Genomic DNA, 17,864 nt, shown 5'->3' with positions numbered 1-17,864 from the left:
CCTGTGGATCCGTGTTTTTATTTTATTTTATTTCTTTTACTGTTTTTAAGAAATCCTCTTTTTCTTTCATTTTACAGACTTTTTCTGTGGCAGTACCGAGTCAATCTTAGCAATCATGTCACCACATTAGTTATTATCAGATCATTACTGTCTCTTAATAGCAGCAGTCAATTACTCAATTTAGCCTGTTCCAGAGGGAGGAGCGCGCACTCATGCACGTTTGAATGTTCACGGGTGTTTACACATGCACACTGTGCAGCTGTGAAGACCAGAGAAGAGAGAGAAAAGGCAGTGGGAGGGAGACCACAATGGCGTGGGGGTTGAGTTTATTTGTACACAAAAATGGTGTATGTGTAGGCCCCGGACCACCCAACTCGATCCTGTATCAGTTAACACCGACACCCCGCCCTCACACGCACACGCGTTCACGAACGCAGCAAAGGAGGAAGCCGACTTGCACCCGATGCTTTTCTTTCTTCTCCTCTTTCCATTACTGCTCCTTTTGCTGTCACGAGATTTATTGCATTCCATCACTCGACTTTTTTCTTAAATTACAGGTTTGAGGGTTCCTTAGTCACAAAGGAAGAAGATGAGGACAGGGATGTCTGCAGGGATGCTTTTTTGTGTACATGTGCGTGCGCGTGATTTACTGTCCCCCGTTTCTTATTGTGTCTGTGGCCTTGCATGAGACATTTAGACTGTCTCTTGTGGCCTGATTATGTGATGTTCCCGTGTGTGTAGGAGAGAGATTATCGTGGTCCGGGTTTTTTTTCCCTTCCCCTCTCTGGTGTCCTTTAGATAGCCTTGTTTGTCTATATCAGCTATACAGTCATGTGTTTCAAATAAATACTCACTAAAAATGACAGTTACTTCTCTGACTTTGTATGTAAACTCTTGTAAAGTACAATTTACTGCCATAACAGTTTAACTATGCGAGATATGGACTAAAGTATGGACTAAAGTATGAATCATGCAGTTAAAAGTCAAAACTATAGATTTCATTCATTATTTGAGTTTCTTAAAGCAGTAATAGTTGACACAAAGTTTTACCCTTAAAGGGTTGTTTCTCTGATTAATAAACTCAGTCGGTGGTTTGTGTAATGTGTCGAAAATAACCTTGATCGTTTAGGAAAGAGAGCAGGAGCTACTCGCAGCTTGATCTTGGAAAACTAAATCATGGATCTTAAATTTGTAGAAAGACATTTTATTTTTTGTAAGCTTAATTAGCAGCGACTTACTTGTCCTAATTAGCTTGAGAAGGATTGTAATTTCTCTCCATAGCAGTTTGTTTCAGGATTTGTAGAAAACCGGGCGGTCATCTTTAATTAGAAGTTTAGAATATGCATGTAAATGTAAAATGACACTATCATGACTTCAGTTTTAGGCTGGAGGTTGTGATACGAATAAAGAACTTACACTTTATTTATAAGTGTGTGCGTCAGGCTGAAAAAACGAGCTTTTTCAGACACTTATGTGGCTGTTGGGGATGCACCACAGAAATGTCTTCTCACTGTATTTACTGCAGAAAGTACACAGACTAAATTACTTTGCAGCTTCTTGCTTTTTCTGCCTCATTTTATCTTTATTCCAATTTCTGTGTGAAACTTTTGCTAAAAGTTTTACTAATCATTTTTATGCTTATTTAAACGTTAAATCTACCTTTCATTCTCAATGTGAAATTGTCTCATTTTTGATGAAGTGTTGCAATCACAGCAGTCACGACAAGCCAGTGGTTTCTGCAAAGGGCTCTTACTTTGGAACTTTTCCTCATATCGAGGGTGACTAAATGTGGTGTTGAAAGACTGCATTTACTAGCTTAAAAAATATAAAAACAACAGTTAAGATTCACTTTATCTGTGTTCTTTGTCTTGGCCGTGTTTACGCTTTTGGTAAATTTCCACTCTGACCTCTCTCCTCGACCACATGATGAGATCTGGCGGCCGGGTGTGTTTGGGTAAAGGTTTGTATATTTACGCAAATACCTCGGAGCCCCCTCAGTAAAGCACCACCATGGCTGAACCCGTCTTCCGGCGCATACAGTAGATTTGTTTGCTTGTGCGTGTGTGTGACCATTATTAATCTTCTGTTACAGCAACTAATAACCCTGTGAACGACTGCAAATGCACATGTGCGCACATGCATCCAAAGGTTTGCAAGCTATGAAGACCTGATCGTGTGTTTTATCATAAAACCAGTCATCTGTGATACAGAACCATTTCATAGATGATTATTGGTTGTCCACAAGATTTGTCTTAACGGTTGTGAAATTTAGACAAACTTTTAATTTTTTCCGCGTGACTCTGTGGTGAGTGTTTACACCTGGTTGTTGAGTGTGAAGTGTGTATTGTTTTGTGATGGTGTGCTTGAATTATAAAGACATAAAAGTTGACAGAGGTCTGGAGTTCAGCAGACTGGTTCTCATCAGAGGTTTTTTATTTTCCTTTTGTTAAGAGTCTGGGAAGTGGCTCAGTGTTGGTTGGGGAAGATTCAAATGGTTGTCAACATTTAATGCTTTTTGTCAAGATAAATGCATTATATGACACCTCTGGGCATGTTAGACTGATGCTATCTGATTTGTATAATAAAAGACAGCTGGTTAGCAGATTTGTAGTTTAAAAGGGGAAGTTCATGTAAATCTGAAAAAGTGGGGTCTCATTTACCCTCCAGGGACTGTGAACTTTTAGCTTTTATAACGCCACACCCTGGCCACCGCCTGAATAAAACTGAAATAAATTAATCATCTTTGTGTTACACAAAGTCATGAAAAAATATATATAATACTTTTCCAGAAATTAGTGTTCCAGAGACTCTTGATAGTCTGTAAATGACTGATTTGCTTTTGTTGGAGCGATACTGTCTACTGAAGATGCTGTGGGGAAAACTATCCAAAGTAAAGTCTGGATCATCCAGAGTAAAGCTGATAGATTTGGTAAAGAAGTAGTTCACTTTTCTAAATTTTAACTTGTGAGTTAAGACGAGTCCTAAGAATCACTGTGTTAGAAGCAGAAAGGAAAGTACTCGAAGTTTGTTGGGAGTTTGTTCGTTTTTTAAAAAAAAAATTAGAACAAATAGATCAGATTCAGAGTGGCTCAGTGATGGGTCAGTCATCATGAACTCAAGTTTTAATGGAGAAGTGTGAAATAAAGAGGAGTACAAGATGGGTGGGTCAGATGGACAGTGGAGGCAAATGTGTGGTGCACGGACAAACAGATGCACAGAGAGGTGGGGTGGAGTCTGTGCTCTGGGTGGTGGTGGGGGTGTCTAAGACGATGGGTGGCTTCGTGGCTTGAGGGCTGATTGTGGGTGAGTAAGAGACAGACACACACACAGAGAGAGCAAGCAGGCCACCCAAGTGGCAGTCAGTCAGAAACCTGCGTGTGTTTGCTGCTGACCCCTACACATTAGCACAACACTTCCTCAATTTGTCTTCTGTGTTCTCTGGCCACAAATGAATTTCCTCCCTCCCTCTTTTTTTTTTTCCACACACTATACCTTTTAAGATGCTACCGCCACACCAAAAACACACACAGACACACACACCAGCATTTGAATACATATGCACACAAACACCCCTTTTACAAGTATTACATACAACAGTTGCTTATGCTGCTCGGCCAACAAAGAGTGTGTGTGGCGACACAGATTCAGTGTGTGGGGTAACAACCCCTATGACATTCCTCGGACACACCTACACTAAGCCAGATATCGCTGTCTGTCACATTGTAACCCCCCAACCTCCCGCACACACCCTTGCCCTCTCCAGCAAATTAACGAAACTTTGATTAGGCGCTCGGCTGGGATCACATCTTTCTCAGCAACCTCAAAGGAAGAAGTCTTCAGATACTCCGTTCTTTCTGATCTCATTCCGCTGTGTGTTTAGCTGGAACAGCCCAAAGTTTGTTTCTCAGACGTTCAGTGATATTTTTCATTTGATTCTGTCCAGCTTTAAGCAAAAGCTGCTTGTTATTGGCTTTAAAATAGTGAGAAAGTCTTCAGTGACGTCTGAAATGCAAGACATCAGCAATTTCAGCCTCAGTTTTCTACTGAAGGGAAAAAAATGCGTCTCATATGAAGAAGAGCTCGATGTTTCACAATCTTTAAGGTGGAGCTTTTCTGATGAGCTTCAACACTTTTAAATCAAGCTAGTGTGGCACTATTTTTTTTGGAAAAGCTATACCATTTCAGCTATGCTTGCTCTCACTGCCATACATATGCATGTTCGCACTTTCTTGTAAAGGCTACAGGTCTAAGTTTCCATTGCCACCTGCTTGCTGCATCTGACAATACCTCTGTTACAACCGCACGAACAAAGACTTAAAGAAAAGTGTGTTTCACTGTCTCTCTCTGGGTTTTGTGTGTTTTCCCCCCAGAAAGGCAACCATTCATTTCGATGACAAAGGGGTATAGGAGTGCATTATCATAATTAATCTTGTGTGAGACTGTGGGTGGCAGCTTTGACTCTGCTCTGAGACTGACAGAGATGCTCAATAAAGAAAGTGTCTCTCAGCACCCGGGCAAATTTTGAGCCTTTTCACTGATATCTGGGAAGTAAAAGTTTGTGTGTGTCATCAAGCTGGAAAAACTTACAGGATCTTCCCACCAATGTGACTTTGTGAACTTTACACGAATCGTGTGCAATTTAGTTTATAACTGAAACAATACAAACATTTTCAGAATTTTAAAACTGATCCGGTGTTTTTGTTTATCTTTCTAAAATATTTGCTTTGGTCATCTGTCAACATAATCTGTGCATTTAAATGGGGCTTGACTTTAAACGTGCTTGTGGCTGTTCTGTTTTTTTTTGGTTTTTTTTCAGAGATTTTTTTTTGTTTGTTTCTTCTTGTTATGTCTGAGTCTTTTTCTCTTTTAGGTCTGGATGGGATGCTCTGATGATTAATGTTTCAGTATACTGAAATATTAAGACACATGACAAAATATTGAAAAATATCAAAATTGTGTAATGAAGGGATAGAAAATTATTATGATCTTATCGCCCTAATCGCTGACTAGTCTTCTGAAGTTTTGATTGTTTGTTAATTTATTTTATTTTTTATGTGTAAGATACTTTAGTGCCTTTAGGTAATACTGGGAAAGTGTGTAAAATTTGGTTAAATTATATTACTTTCTCTAATTGGCATGTTAACTATTAACTGGACATAAAAGGACATAATAACAATATGATATGCAGCTCGACACAGAGACACACACAACTTTAGAAGAGGATAAGAGAAGGACAGCCACTTCTGCTTTGACCTCCTGCATTGGTGCATTTTAATGGAAGGATTTTTATTTTAAAGGTCTTCTTTTTCACAAGTGAATCCAGAAACTTTCTGAGGGTTTCCCACAACCCTCAGAAAGCACTGCAGTTCAGCACTTTTCTGAGCAACATGACTCCCTGCTCCTTTCTTGAAGTATTATATATAAACCGTTTTGTTTTTTTTGTAATAGCTCATTTTGCTGGCTATATGGGTTTAAGTGTGTCTTCCACGTGAAGACCCTCTTTGCTTTTATTTATTCTTTATGAGAGAAAAGGTGGCATGAGCCTTTGAGAAAATAAACAGCGTGGACCTGAACACCCAGTGTCTCTGCTGTTGTGAGACGGCTGAGTGCCAGAGTGGTTCCGTAGCGCTGCCTATAGCACATACAGAACCCCGGACGGACAGCCAGCCATGCATGGATGAACGGCTCGATGGATGGAGTCTCTGGGGAGAGATGAAATGGAGGAATGGAGATAGGGGGAGGTGGAGGGGGGGAGAGCAGGACTGGGGAGACTGAATGCGAGATGAAGGGGGAAAAAAATCTGATTCTGATAAGTGGAGATAAAGGCAGGGAAGACAGACCAGGGGAGATGATAAAGAAAGAGGAAGTTGGGAGAGGCACCATGTGGGACAAAGGACATGGAAAGGTGAAAGAAGGAGAGAGGGCTTGGGTGGTTTGTGTTTAGAAGCCAGGGAGGTGTGATGGCAGATATCTGCACAGCGCATGGTCATCTCAGATGGTTTATTTATCCAAGGCCTCCAGACCAGGCCTCGGACCTCCCTGAGTTTGTTAGGCTTGAAGGGGCCCCCTACCACACAACCCAATTCCTCACATTCCACATGAGCTCCCATTTCCAGCTGCCTGTTTCCCTCTACCACTCAGCCCGGCCCAACCCAGTCCAGGCAAGCCGTGCCCAGTTCCACGAAGGGGAAAAACAGGCCTTCGAGTGCCACTCCTGGACATGAGCAGGTTATAGGAGCAGATGGACGCCTGTGACTGAAGATCAAGATGAAGAAGTGTTTACAATATGCAGCTATGTTGGTGAACATCTGCAGAGTGGCAGGGGTGGTTAATGAGAACCGAAGACAGTACCCTGAGAGTCTACATTTCACCTCCACAGATAGGATGACACGCTGAGTGATGGTGAATTTGTGCTGTTTTACTCTAAAAGATGATGAAGATGATGACAATGGTTTTTCTAAGCAGTTTGACAGATTTTTCAAATTCATGAAACCTTTAGTAATATTTACTGTCCTTATCTGAGTTACTCAACAATTAACCAGTGGCGTTGGTCAAAAATAATAGCACATAGTTACTCAATATAAAACCACTTTTTTTTGGTGCAATATTTCATATTAATTGGCTTATGCTATTCACTGGCTGCTGTTTAAAGATGCTAATGAAAAAGAATGATAATAATATAAACATGCTTTGTTTACTCAGCATGTTCTATGTGATTTGTCATGTTATGTTTTGTTCTTACTGCAATTATCAGTGATTTTATGACACTATCCTATTAACTACTTACAACAGTGTTGTCAAACATGAGGCCCAGGAGTCAGAACTGGCCTGGCAGACTTCCAGCCAGGACTCCGGACAGCTTTGGAAAATGTAAAGGAGGACATTCATTTAGGATTTTTAAAAGCATTTTTACAGCTTTGGCTACAGATAAATATCCACCCCATGGCCATTCATACTACACCTAATTAAATACATAATAAATAATCAATGAAATAATAGAAATGTTCCTGTTTTTTTTTTTCCCCCATCTACTACAAAAATTTCATTTTTATACAGTGGCTACACAGTATTTTTTTTTAAGAAAAAGAAAGGGCATTTTATAATTACAGGACATTCTGGGCAATGAGCTACCCGAAATATTTATTTCTTACAATTTAAGCTCGAAGAGTCGTGCTGACAGATTTCTTTCATTTACTACAGCAGCATTTCTTTATCATATAGATTACGAGACGTACTTCTTTTTCTTGCATGGGATTAAATGTTCTGCACACTGACAGAAACATAAGATCGAAGTCAGCTTGTAGGTGGCCCACAGTGTAAAATGAGTTTGACATCGCTCATTTAAAATATGTGTTTCTGTTTTTAATAATTCATATCAGTGATGTTAATAAGCCCTTTTTATGCAATGCAGTAAAAATATTTATACAAACATATTCAGTTCTGTTTGTAAAACTATCTTACTGAGTTGTATTAAACTTGATAGCGACATGGCACGCATGTAAAAGAATAACAGTATTATTTGTACTAGTGTGTGGCTCTGTTCACTTTATTTAAAACTTGGTACAGGAAGTTCTTTCAAAGGCTCTTGTAGTTTACTTATTTTTTAGGCATTCACAACTGTACTAAGTTGCCCTAACTTAGGTATCTTGAGTAAGCTTTACTTAGTTTTTTTTAGTCAATCAGTTTGCATATTTCTTTAAAGTTCTGGCAACTAATTAGACTTTACATTCATACCAAATATTTCAAATGTATTTTATTTTATTACTACACCTAAACATAAAAAGAAATTGAAAAAAATCTGAATAATTTGGAAAATTATTACTCACCTAATATTGTTTTATCATTCATTATATGTGCACAATTAATAGGTTTTGGTCAACCAGAACCTGTACATCAGACTTTATTGTAGACCGATATCATCCCTGGTACCTCATTCTTGCATCGGTGTCTTCTTTCTTATTCTAACTCTGCAATCTGACTCCTCATATGACTTTTCATTATTAGTAGTAGTAAAAAATGAAAAATTGTGAAATAAAGATCATTTTTCAGTCCCCGTGTTATGCTCTTCATGGTGTGCAAGAGCCCCTTTAATGGAATATCACTATAAGCCTGCCCATGTCTCTCTGTCTCTTATTCTTGTCTAGATATCATGCAAACGGTGAAAACTGACATAACAACTTAGCAGCAAAGTGATAAACCAAATGAGCTCATAGCACCATCACAGACATGTTCAAACAGCTTAACTTTAGCTTCAGATAGTTTTACAGTCACCCAACGGGCCTCAAATTAGTAACAGCCACCTGACAAATGTTCTGCACAGCAGCACAGGTCAGTGTTTAGGTGGAGAATGACTTTGTAATCCAGTAAAGTGTTTGTACTTCACCCCCATACAGTCATGAGTGGGGCCAGTGGAGGCTTACATTAGCAAACCACCAAGACACCCTTTACTTACTTTATGAGAGAGAAAACAATCTTTCTTTCTTTGTTTCTTTCAGGCATTATTCTTAGGTGAGCTGCTTTCTGAACTCATGAAACCATGCATGGCGAGACATGGAAACTCTCCAAAAGTCTCTACAGAGAGATAAGGCTTTCGCAGAGAAACCAGGCGGCACCAAGGCGTTAATGAAAGAGATGCACGTGTCTAATAATTCCCCCGTCTTTTAAAAGGCTTGCCTTACAGGACTGAGGGGTGATATTTTCTAGGATGTGAGAAACCCCACCAACCTACTTTTAGAAGCTTTTGGCCGTAAGAGGTGAGATTACAGCTGTTTAGTGCTAAGAACCTACAGGATCACACGCTTCTTTCCACAGCTGCCTGAAACAAACTGCACTCACAGCAAAGGCTGGGGAAGCTAGAAATGTCTAACAAATGTGGAGGCTCCAAAACATAAGATGCCCTGGAGTGATATGAAAAGTGTTGAAAGATCTCTAATTCCCCCCATACAAAAGAAGAATCACATGTTTACAATCCTTTATAAAAACACGTTTCTTCTCCTTCTCCCCCCCTTCTTCCTTTCACTGATTGGCTGGTGTTGATGAAACAGAAAATCTGAAAATTGTGTGTGCGTGCATGCCTGTCGCTGTTATATCAATAGATGGCATGTGCGATTGCCTCTACAAACTGGAGGCCAGGCCACTGGGAATAATGCTCACTAAGCAAGTGAGTGGGGCAGGGAGCGAGCTGTCTGCGTAAATGTGTGCGCGCACGCACGCACGCGCGGGTGTGTGTGTTTGCATGCGCGGCCGTGCGCAGTTTATTGAAAGAGTTCCTCTCTCCCTTCCCCTCCTCCCCACCGTCCTCCTCCCCCTCCCTCCAGCCCAGGCAGCAGCAGCCTGGGTGGTCCTCCTCTCTCTCCACTTTGGTGAGCTGTTGCTTAGCAGCTAATAATAGGCGATGTTTGCAAAGTAATTTGCCTCTTCCTTGGCCAATGGGAGCCGGAGCACTTTTCCATCAAACCTTCCTTTTCAGGATTTGCCGAGAGGCGAACTTCTCCAAATGTTACCGCCACGGGATCGGAGTTAGACTTGACACGGACGGCTCAGACATAAGCTACTACTACTACTACTACTAGAGCTACTACTCCTCTCTGAGACGTCGGTTCACACACCATCGGGACGAATGAAGACGGAAGGATCTATACGGACTCCGGCGCATAATGTTGGGATGGAGTTTAGAGACTTGTTTGGCTCAAAGGAAGACTAGAAAACGTTCTTCTAGTTTGTTGCCGGTGCTGCTGGATGCGCTCTACTTCTATGTTGGATTATTGTCGCTTTTTCTGAACTCGCACCGATTCTGTGTCGCTTCGCTCTGCGTGCCGTTCACGCTCTTTGGACTATGGCCTCGGATCGCGGGGTCCCAGGGGCCAGCGTCTTTGGAGATTTACCCCCGAGTTACACACGCTCCCAGCCGCCTGCGAACCCAGACCTACTCCGGAGACCCAGCTACTGCCACGCTGCTTTCGCACTCAAACAGATCTCAAAGGTGATACACTGGTCGCAGTCTAGAGTGGATTTTTCTGTGAATACAGCTTTCATCCAGTCGGCAGATGTGAATGAAAGGTTTCCCCTAAAAAAGGCAGCTTATTTATTTAGGAGTTAGGTTATCTAATCGGGATTTGAGGGTCGCATGTGGGAATGCGGTGTAGACTTTAAGCAGCAGCTATCAAACCGGAGTCCGGGGACCACCAGTGCTCCCCTGAGGGGAGACGACTGCGAAATCGGGATCGGTTTGATTTGACTATTTAATACTGAAGGGAAACATTGTCGTTAGAAGTTGATGTAATATAACATAAATCGTTTTAACTGGACAGAGCCGTGTTAACCAAAAGCCTACCTGCGTGACATTTTGGGAGCGGAATAAAGCGATAACAAATGAACGAGTCTTCTTTTCTAGCTGTATGTTAACTCTGCTGTTTATTTGAACTGACATCGGCTTCTCATTGATTTCTGCTGTTAAAAGCCACCGTGAGGAGAGCGAGAGAGAGAAAAAAAGATAAGGGCTTGTTCCCATACCCTATCCCAGGCGTGTTGTGCGTGTTTTTTTTCACTGTGTGCAGCCAGCGGAGAGCGCACTGGCCCGGGGTCTGTTTGGAAATGTGGTGGGTCCTGTAAAGGAATTCACTGATTGAGTTTGATCTGACAAAGCATCTTTGGACCGCCCGGATGCTTGGACGTGTTTCAGCACTGCTGCGAGAAACCACAACACTACAGCAATGTCTCCTAGCGCAGCAGTGACATTTGTGGCAATTCACAGCAAATGAGAGATTAGACAGCTGGGTGTAAAATTATTCAGAAAATGTGAAGTAGAACCAAATTAAAGCAAAAGATATCCATTAATATTTTTCTGTTGGGCTACAGTTATAGAAATAGCTTGAACTGTATAGTAAATGTGTTAATGGCTCTTTTTCAGTAGAACAAACTCACAGTTTTAACTTTCAGCTTTTTTTTAAAGTCACGCATTTTGCTTTGGAATGAAATTGTCACCTCTTATTTTTCTTATTTATGGGAGCTCCTCTAGGCTGTAAGGTAAAACACTGGAAATCTCTCTCCTTAAATAAGGATGTCATTAAGTACAAAATAGTCCCAACACAGTGTCATTTAAATCGTATTATTGGGATAGGACTACAGATAATGTCTAGCCTGAGATTTAACACATAAGACCTGCATCAGAGCTCTTTGGCACCACGACTTGTCTCCATTTTATGAAAAGCATGATATAAATAACAAACATATGTTGTCTCTGAATACAGATGCATGTCTCTTCAAATGTTTAGAATTTACTTGCACAACCTTGTTTGAAAAGATATGCAACTAACCTTTTTGAGACAGTAAGCATGATTATGTGTAGTATAATAGTAATAATAATAATAATGATAATGTTCTTTTCTCATCCTCTTCCTGCTTCCAATCCAGGGGAAGGCAGTAGGTCAGAAAGCTCCTCTTTGGATCCGGGCGAGGTTCCAGGCCTTCCTATTCTCTCTGGGCTGCTACATCCAGAGGCACTGTGGGAAGGTCCTCTTTATTGGACTCTTAGTTTTCGGGGCTCTGTCTGTGGGACTCCGAGTCGCAGCCATCGAAACCAACATTGAACAGCTATGGGTGGAAGGTGAGTGTGTGATATTTCCTGTTTGACAGTGCATGCGTTGCCCTAGGGAGCTTGTTTTGGGTCGTAATCATGCGAAGCAGTTAAATGTTAAAATGTCTTAAACACTTAACTGTATGCTGTCTGGTGCTGGCACTGAGTCTACAGTAAAGCTATCATTCGGTATGCTTCCTCACTACGTTGTAGCTGGTTGGTGGACTTTTTTTTTTCTTTTTGCTTTTGTTGGATCGTGACAGCTGATAAAGTGACATGAAACTAAGAGAGTGATTGAGATAGAGCAAATGGTGCAGACATCCCCTGGTTTGTACACAATTCTCAGTTGTTTTCCACTGAGTGTAGCTGGAGTTCTGATGATGAGATGTGTTGGCAGGAAGATACAGGTTAGTGTCATCTCAGTGCCGTGGGAGGGCACTAGGTGTTCAGTGAGCGACACAATGGCTTGTCTTGTTGAAATCCTGATGACAGAACTGAGGATTTGTGGGACTTAGTTTAAGTATTTTTTTTATCTTTTTAGAGGCTTTTATTAAAGTTCGAATTACAGCACACATTTCTAATCGCATTAGCAGCATATAAGGAAAACAGTCCTACTTACTACACACCAGTATTAACAGCCTTGGATACAGCAGATGCATGCCACTCTCTCCTGTGCATTGTATATGTTTTTATCAGCAGTTTTTCACGTTTTTTGACTTCTTTATCTTCTACGTCTTTTCATCATGAGAGCAAACACATCCCTGACATTTCTGCCGTGTTTTTTTTGGATATCTTACAATTTCCTCTTCTCTTGATAGCGCTCCTTCTTACCTCTGAACTTTTTAAGTTAAGGTTATCTGTACATTTCCAGCGGCAGAGGCAGCTTTATTTGGTTTTTCACACTGACCAAATTCCTTTTAAACCCCCAGGCTTCAGTGCCGGGGCTGATCCCTGCAGCAGATGGACTGTGTGAATGGTTAGCCATCTTTGAGGGCTCTGACCCCTCCCCCCCCCCTTAGCTCCCTGTGTGGTCCCTAACTATTCTTGGATTCCATTCAACAAGAGGCAAGCAGGCAGGCAGGCAAGCAAGCAGGCACCACCTCCCTCCCTTACCCTCCTCCCTCCCTCCCTTCTCTCCTCCTCACAAGAAGAAAAAAAATATAAGTGAATGCAGCTGAAGTTTACCCACCTGTTTTGCACGCTCTAAAAGCGCCACAGCAGTTGGTGAATATAAACAGACTCTATAGGGTTTTTTAAGCCCACCATGTCACTGGAGGACAGGAACAGGCGGCTCCCACAGGACCTGTGTGGAGGTGTTGGTGGAATCACACGCCGCCGGTTGTTGGAAGGCTGTGCGCTTCACTTGCGCAGGAATTTAAATAAGGTTCTCTATCAAGCACAATAAAGCAAAAAAGAAACAAAAAGAAAAATCTTTAAAAATGTAGGCACTGAAATTGCTAGCTTTGAAGGAAACGCTCCATCTGCCACAATAAGAAGGAGAGCTGCCACTGTGTCCCTTTTCTTTGGTTTCACTGTGGTTAGTGTAAAGCTTCGGGATTACCTCTTGAGCTAATTGGCCAAGCCATCTTTTAAAGGACATGTTTAGATGTTTGTGTGCAAGTTGTTTTGCTGTGGGATTGAGAGAGTTGAACTGGGGGGGTGCTCAAAAGGAATGCTGTGCCTTTAAGAGGCCGTGGCCATCTTTCTAAAGTTTCTGCCTGCCTTGTTTCCACCAATAGCCCATTGACAAAGCTGCTAGGGCCTCAATGGAGAGTAAAGTGGTTCGGTAACAAGGAGAGGTTAGTTCTCCCTCTGTCTCTCACTCTTTCTCTTTTACACACACACACACGCACGCACACCCACACACACACACACACACACACTCACACACACACACGCAGAAAAAGACACATGCACCAATACACATAAGCCAGGGCACAAAAAAAAATATGCCTTCTAGTAAGACATCAGATTTCAGACTGATGGAACGAAATTATGAACATATATTTTACATTAGTTCCTAAGTTTTATTTGCCGTGTTTTCTAATCTAAACATGTAAATAATTTGGCTTTACATCAAAAGCAACTTTAAGAAGCGGCATAAATGAAAGTTTTCCCACTTGCACCCTAATTTGTTCAGATGAAACTAGCTGTGAATTGACACCTTATGTGTTAACACTCCAAGCTGAATGTGAATGTGTGTGTGTGTGTGTGTGTATCTGAATGTGTTAGGAGCATATGCTTCCCATCATAGATTCATACTAGGAGCTGCCCCCTGCAGTTTTCACACACATACACAAACACGCACGCTTGTCATCTTTGTCACTTCTGGTGCGTGCAGCTTGCCTGGCCGCCTGTCTTCCCGCCTCAGGTTCCTGACTGCGTTCCCGTCTGTCTGCCCGGGCTTTGTGTGCGCCTGTTTATATTTCTACCTGTCTGTCTGCCTGCTCTGTGAAGTCAGGCTTTTTTTTTTTTTAATTGCTTCCTCCCTCCAACAGGACCAAAATACCGTGAAGCACAGCAGTGCAGTCTGTGTCTAGAAAGTGTAGACAGAGAGAAAGAGACAGAATTTGTGCCTACACTTCACAATCAATCAAGCATTCTTTATGTCTTTATTCATATCGTTTACTTCAACCTGAGGACTCTTGTGCATTTCCAGAGCGGATGAGCTACTTATAAGTCGAAGGCTTCATCGTACCTTCAGCTCTCACACCTGTGTAGTGGAGAATAAAAGCTGGAGTATCAGGGTGTTTTGTCTGACAAGGGGATTACGAACTATTTCTGGCTAACTGCCTCTGCTCTAAAGGATCTGAGACAGACATCGCCCATCAAATTACCTTACACCCATGCACATCTTTTTTTCCTTCTTCCTTCTTAAACTGCAGTGCTGGCCCGAGGGATGGCACTTGTTGCCAATTTTCAAAGTGCCTGGATTAAATTGAGTTAAATTGTGTTTCAAAAAATCATTCATGTTATCTAGTTAGAATTAGATAAAGTTTACACTGTGGTTCTGCTTATCTAGCTTGGGCCACATGTGAGAATTTGAAAGTTAAGGTATGACCTGCGCAACGCTCTGTATTGTTCACAAGGAGAAAAGAAAAAGATCATAAAAAGAGGCGCAGGAAGAGGACGAGGATAAGAGGAGACAATGGTGTGGGGGGGCAGGAACAGGGTGGAAGGTTTATTGCAAGCTCACACTTTTTTTCCCTTTTTTTTGCTGCTGTTTTTACCTGTCTCATTTGAACAAACATCAAGTGCGAAACGGTCTCGTGGACGTCTTTCTCCATAAAGCCCCGTTTGTTTTATGAGAGAAGTTACTTTCTTAAGCTTTTTTTTGCTTTGTTTTTTTCACTAAAATGTGTAAAACTTAAGGATGCCTTTGCGCAGCCTTTGGATAATTGTTTTCAGGCGCGTATCAAGCCGCAGCCGAAAAGCTGTGTATGGGAAAGAGGGTAAAGAAAATGCCTTCATGTAACAGTGGTGCTGTTTACTCTGACTTTAACTAAACTCATCTTTCTTGGCAGTTGTTTGGGTGAGGCATGACAGACATGTACACAGACTCAAGCTGTCCAAATATGAGCGCAGCGAGACGAGGACTATCCGGGTAGCAGTTGCCCCATAAAAAGTCTTATGCAGGAGAGAGGGAGGTGAAGACCATACAGTGTATACAGAATAACAGGGAATCAGACAAGATATGAAGAGACCGAAGTGTGGACTGATTTAAAGAGAGGAGAGCAAAAAAGTTTGCACAAATGCACACGTGGGCGTTTCACCGTTTGGAGCGGTTTCTCTAAACAAACCTCAGAGTGGCACAGCAGGTAAATGCTATAATTCATTGGAGTGCACACAGCACCCCAGTTCAGACAGAGAAAGGGAGCTCTATGAGGTATTATTGAAGGTGAATAGTGCGCGGTGGTGCCCCAACTAGATAAATAAACTCCCAGCGTTCAGGGCCCGGGACCTCACTGGTAGAGAGAACAAACAAGACAGAGTCAACCTGGGTCACTTCTAAATGTTTATTTCACCCCCTCTCCCTCCATCCCTCAATCCAAGACTACCTCATTCCATCTCCGTTCTCAGCATCCCCAAAACACACACACACGCTCTTCAACAGAGAGCCCAAGACCACCCCCCAACAAATAAACACACACTGAGCAGCTACAGATACATCTGCATATGACAGACACATGGCTCTTGCTTCTACTGAGACAGGAAGCACAAAAGAGCGTGCTCTACCTTCCCTTTTTTAAAGTCTTGTTTGTTTGGGGTTTTTCTTTTTTCTTCTTCTCTTTTCTGCCTTTGGTTGTAAAACAAAAGCTCTTCATATATTTATTGGGTAATGAGTATCACCGGTTTACAGTAATAGCATAAAACAGGTCTTTGGGCTGAAAAAAGGGCACTGGACTGTCAGGCTCTTTGCTACATTGAATGCGATATCCTTAGAAAGGCCGCAATGCAACCGAAAATGGGATAATAAAAACTCAATCAGTATAGTGTGGCACCCTTTATCTCTTCGCTGAAGAGCAACCTTTGTCTCTGGCTGTGGGGTGGGTGCAGGGGGGAATAAAGCGACACCAGTCACCTTAGAGTTTGCACCATTTGCCTCTGTCTTTACACCGTGGAAGTATAAAAAGTGAAGTGAGAGGGGCTGGAGAGAGAGAGGGGGACTGAACATTTTCTTGGTACTTGGGAGGGAAAAAAGAAATGCTTCTGGGGCTCAATAAATTCATTTCTCATCTGAATGAGACCAGCAACGTGGAAAAATTTTGCTTTTCAGGCGGGGATGAATGTATGTTTCAACCACACATTAAGCAGCATTAGCGGTCAGTGGAGTGTCTAATGTGACTATTTTTCACAGTGGCCAACACTGCCCATGATTAGCATAATTAGCAGAGGCAAGCCTATACATATGGAAATAGAAAGTGCCTAAATGCCAGCCCTCGTGGAAATTTATGTGTGGTGGCTAACACCACTGGCACATCTGAATAGAAAGTAAGTGAAACTGATTTTTCATGTTGTTTTTGCTGTTTTATGCAGTTTTTAAGGTGTGATTTGGAGACAGCTTTTTATTTATGTATTTATTTATTTTTTATTTTAATACCAGGGAAAAGTTACAGGACAAACAGAGACCACATTTGTTTTTTTGTGTGTGCGGGTAGTTTAGCTCATTTCCTGAGTGAATGGTGTTTTTGACAGCTGCTAAACAGATACACTGTATTTCTATAGGTAAGATAGCAAAGTGCCAGCTTCTCTTTCTTGCCCCTTGCCTCACCCCCCTTACATCCCGACTCTGGCATTGTTTTACAGGCTGGGAAAGTTTTGGTCCATTTGCTTTTGTTGAGGGGAGAAAAAAAAACGTTCCCTCTTTATTTTATTCTGCTGTTTGTTGGGAAACATCTGAAAGAAATTGAAGGGTTGAATGACAAAAGGGTCTGCATTCAGTCTGGAGCTGTACTGACGGATTCTATAGAGGAACAGCCCATCTGCTGGGGTGCAGCCTGCTTTAGGCAGCGCCCTGGCTAGGGAAAGCCATAGGGCAGGACTGGGCTGAAGAATCCAAAGTGGAGATTCTGGTGGGTCCAAAAGAAGGGGGCCTAGTTGGGTGCCAAGATGAAGGAATGAATGTCTCATTTAGCTCCATTGCTGAAAATCAAAAGGAAGTAAAGCAGCTCTTTTGTGAATAAAACAGTGGAGAAGGAAGTAAATCATAGGTAAAAGATAGCAGGCGAGGGATAACTTAATCTATTTTTCATATTGTTGCTACGCTATGATAAAGTAGCGTAGCAACCTTCCCTGAACTATATTTTATCAAAGGAAGTTTTGTGTAGAAATCGGCTGCATATTTCTTCTCATCTTGTCATGCTGTGTAAATCAGGAAAAATGTCAAATGCACTACATAGCAAGTAATAGCATACATGTCACCTTCAGCCCTCTTCTTCTTGAGTCTTCCTCCATAGCAGCGTGGGGCCTTTCAGGGGCCCCCTAATCCAGCTAATCTACCACACTAAACTTTGAAGGCGGCCTGGTCTGACCTAGAATGGCCTGGAACTGGGACTAGGTACCCATAACCACAATAGAATAGAATAGAAACAGGCCTTTAAAGGTGGTCTTGGATCATTCTAGAAGCCAGATGTTTTATTGAGTTAGGAGATGCTGTCTGTTTGGCTTGTAAGGATGGAAGGGTCAGGTGGGTAGGAAATGACTGAGGTTGGTGGAGACCGAGTCCTGTTTCACCTCAGTGCACACACACACACACACACACACACACACACACACACACACACACACA

The 17,864-nt window shown here is 41.9% G+C and overlaps 1 protein-coding gene across 1 annotated transcript in view; it reads left to right on the top strand.

Annotated features, from left to right (window-relative positions):
• The first annotated feature begins 9,352 nt into the window (after positions 1 to 9,352).
• Positions 9,353 to 17,864, top strand: part of ptch2 (patched 2) — a 28,736-nt gene continuing 20,224 nt past the window's right edge. The window contains exons 1-2 of the mRNA XM_005912827.2: positions 9,353 to 9,982; positions 11,413 to 11,605. Of these exons, the coding sequence (XP_005912889.1) occupies positions 9,836 to 9,982; positions 11,413 to 11,605 (340 nt within the window). The 5' untranslated portion in view covers positions 9,353 to 9,835. The remainder of the gene's footprint in view (positions 9,983 to 11,412; positions 11,606 to 17,864) is intronic.

Source organism: Haplochromis burtoni, unplaced genomic scaffold (assembly GCF_018398535.1).
Source record: "Haplochromis burtoni strain Fernald_Lab_line unplaced genomic scaffold, NCSU_Asbu1 Contig_3, whole genome shotgun sequence".
Taxonomy (NCBI): domain Eukaryota; kingdom Metazoa; phylum Chordata; class Actinopteri; order Cichliformes; family Cichlidae; genus Haplochromis; species Haplochromis burtoni.
Note: the sequence above shows the minus strand (reverse complement) of the source record. Positions and strands in the feature narration are given on the sequence as shown.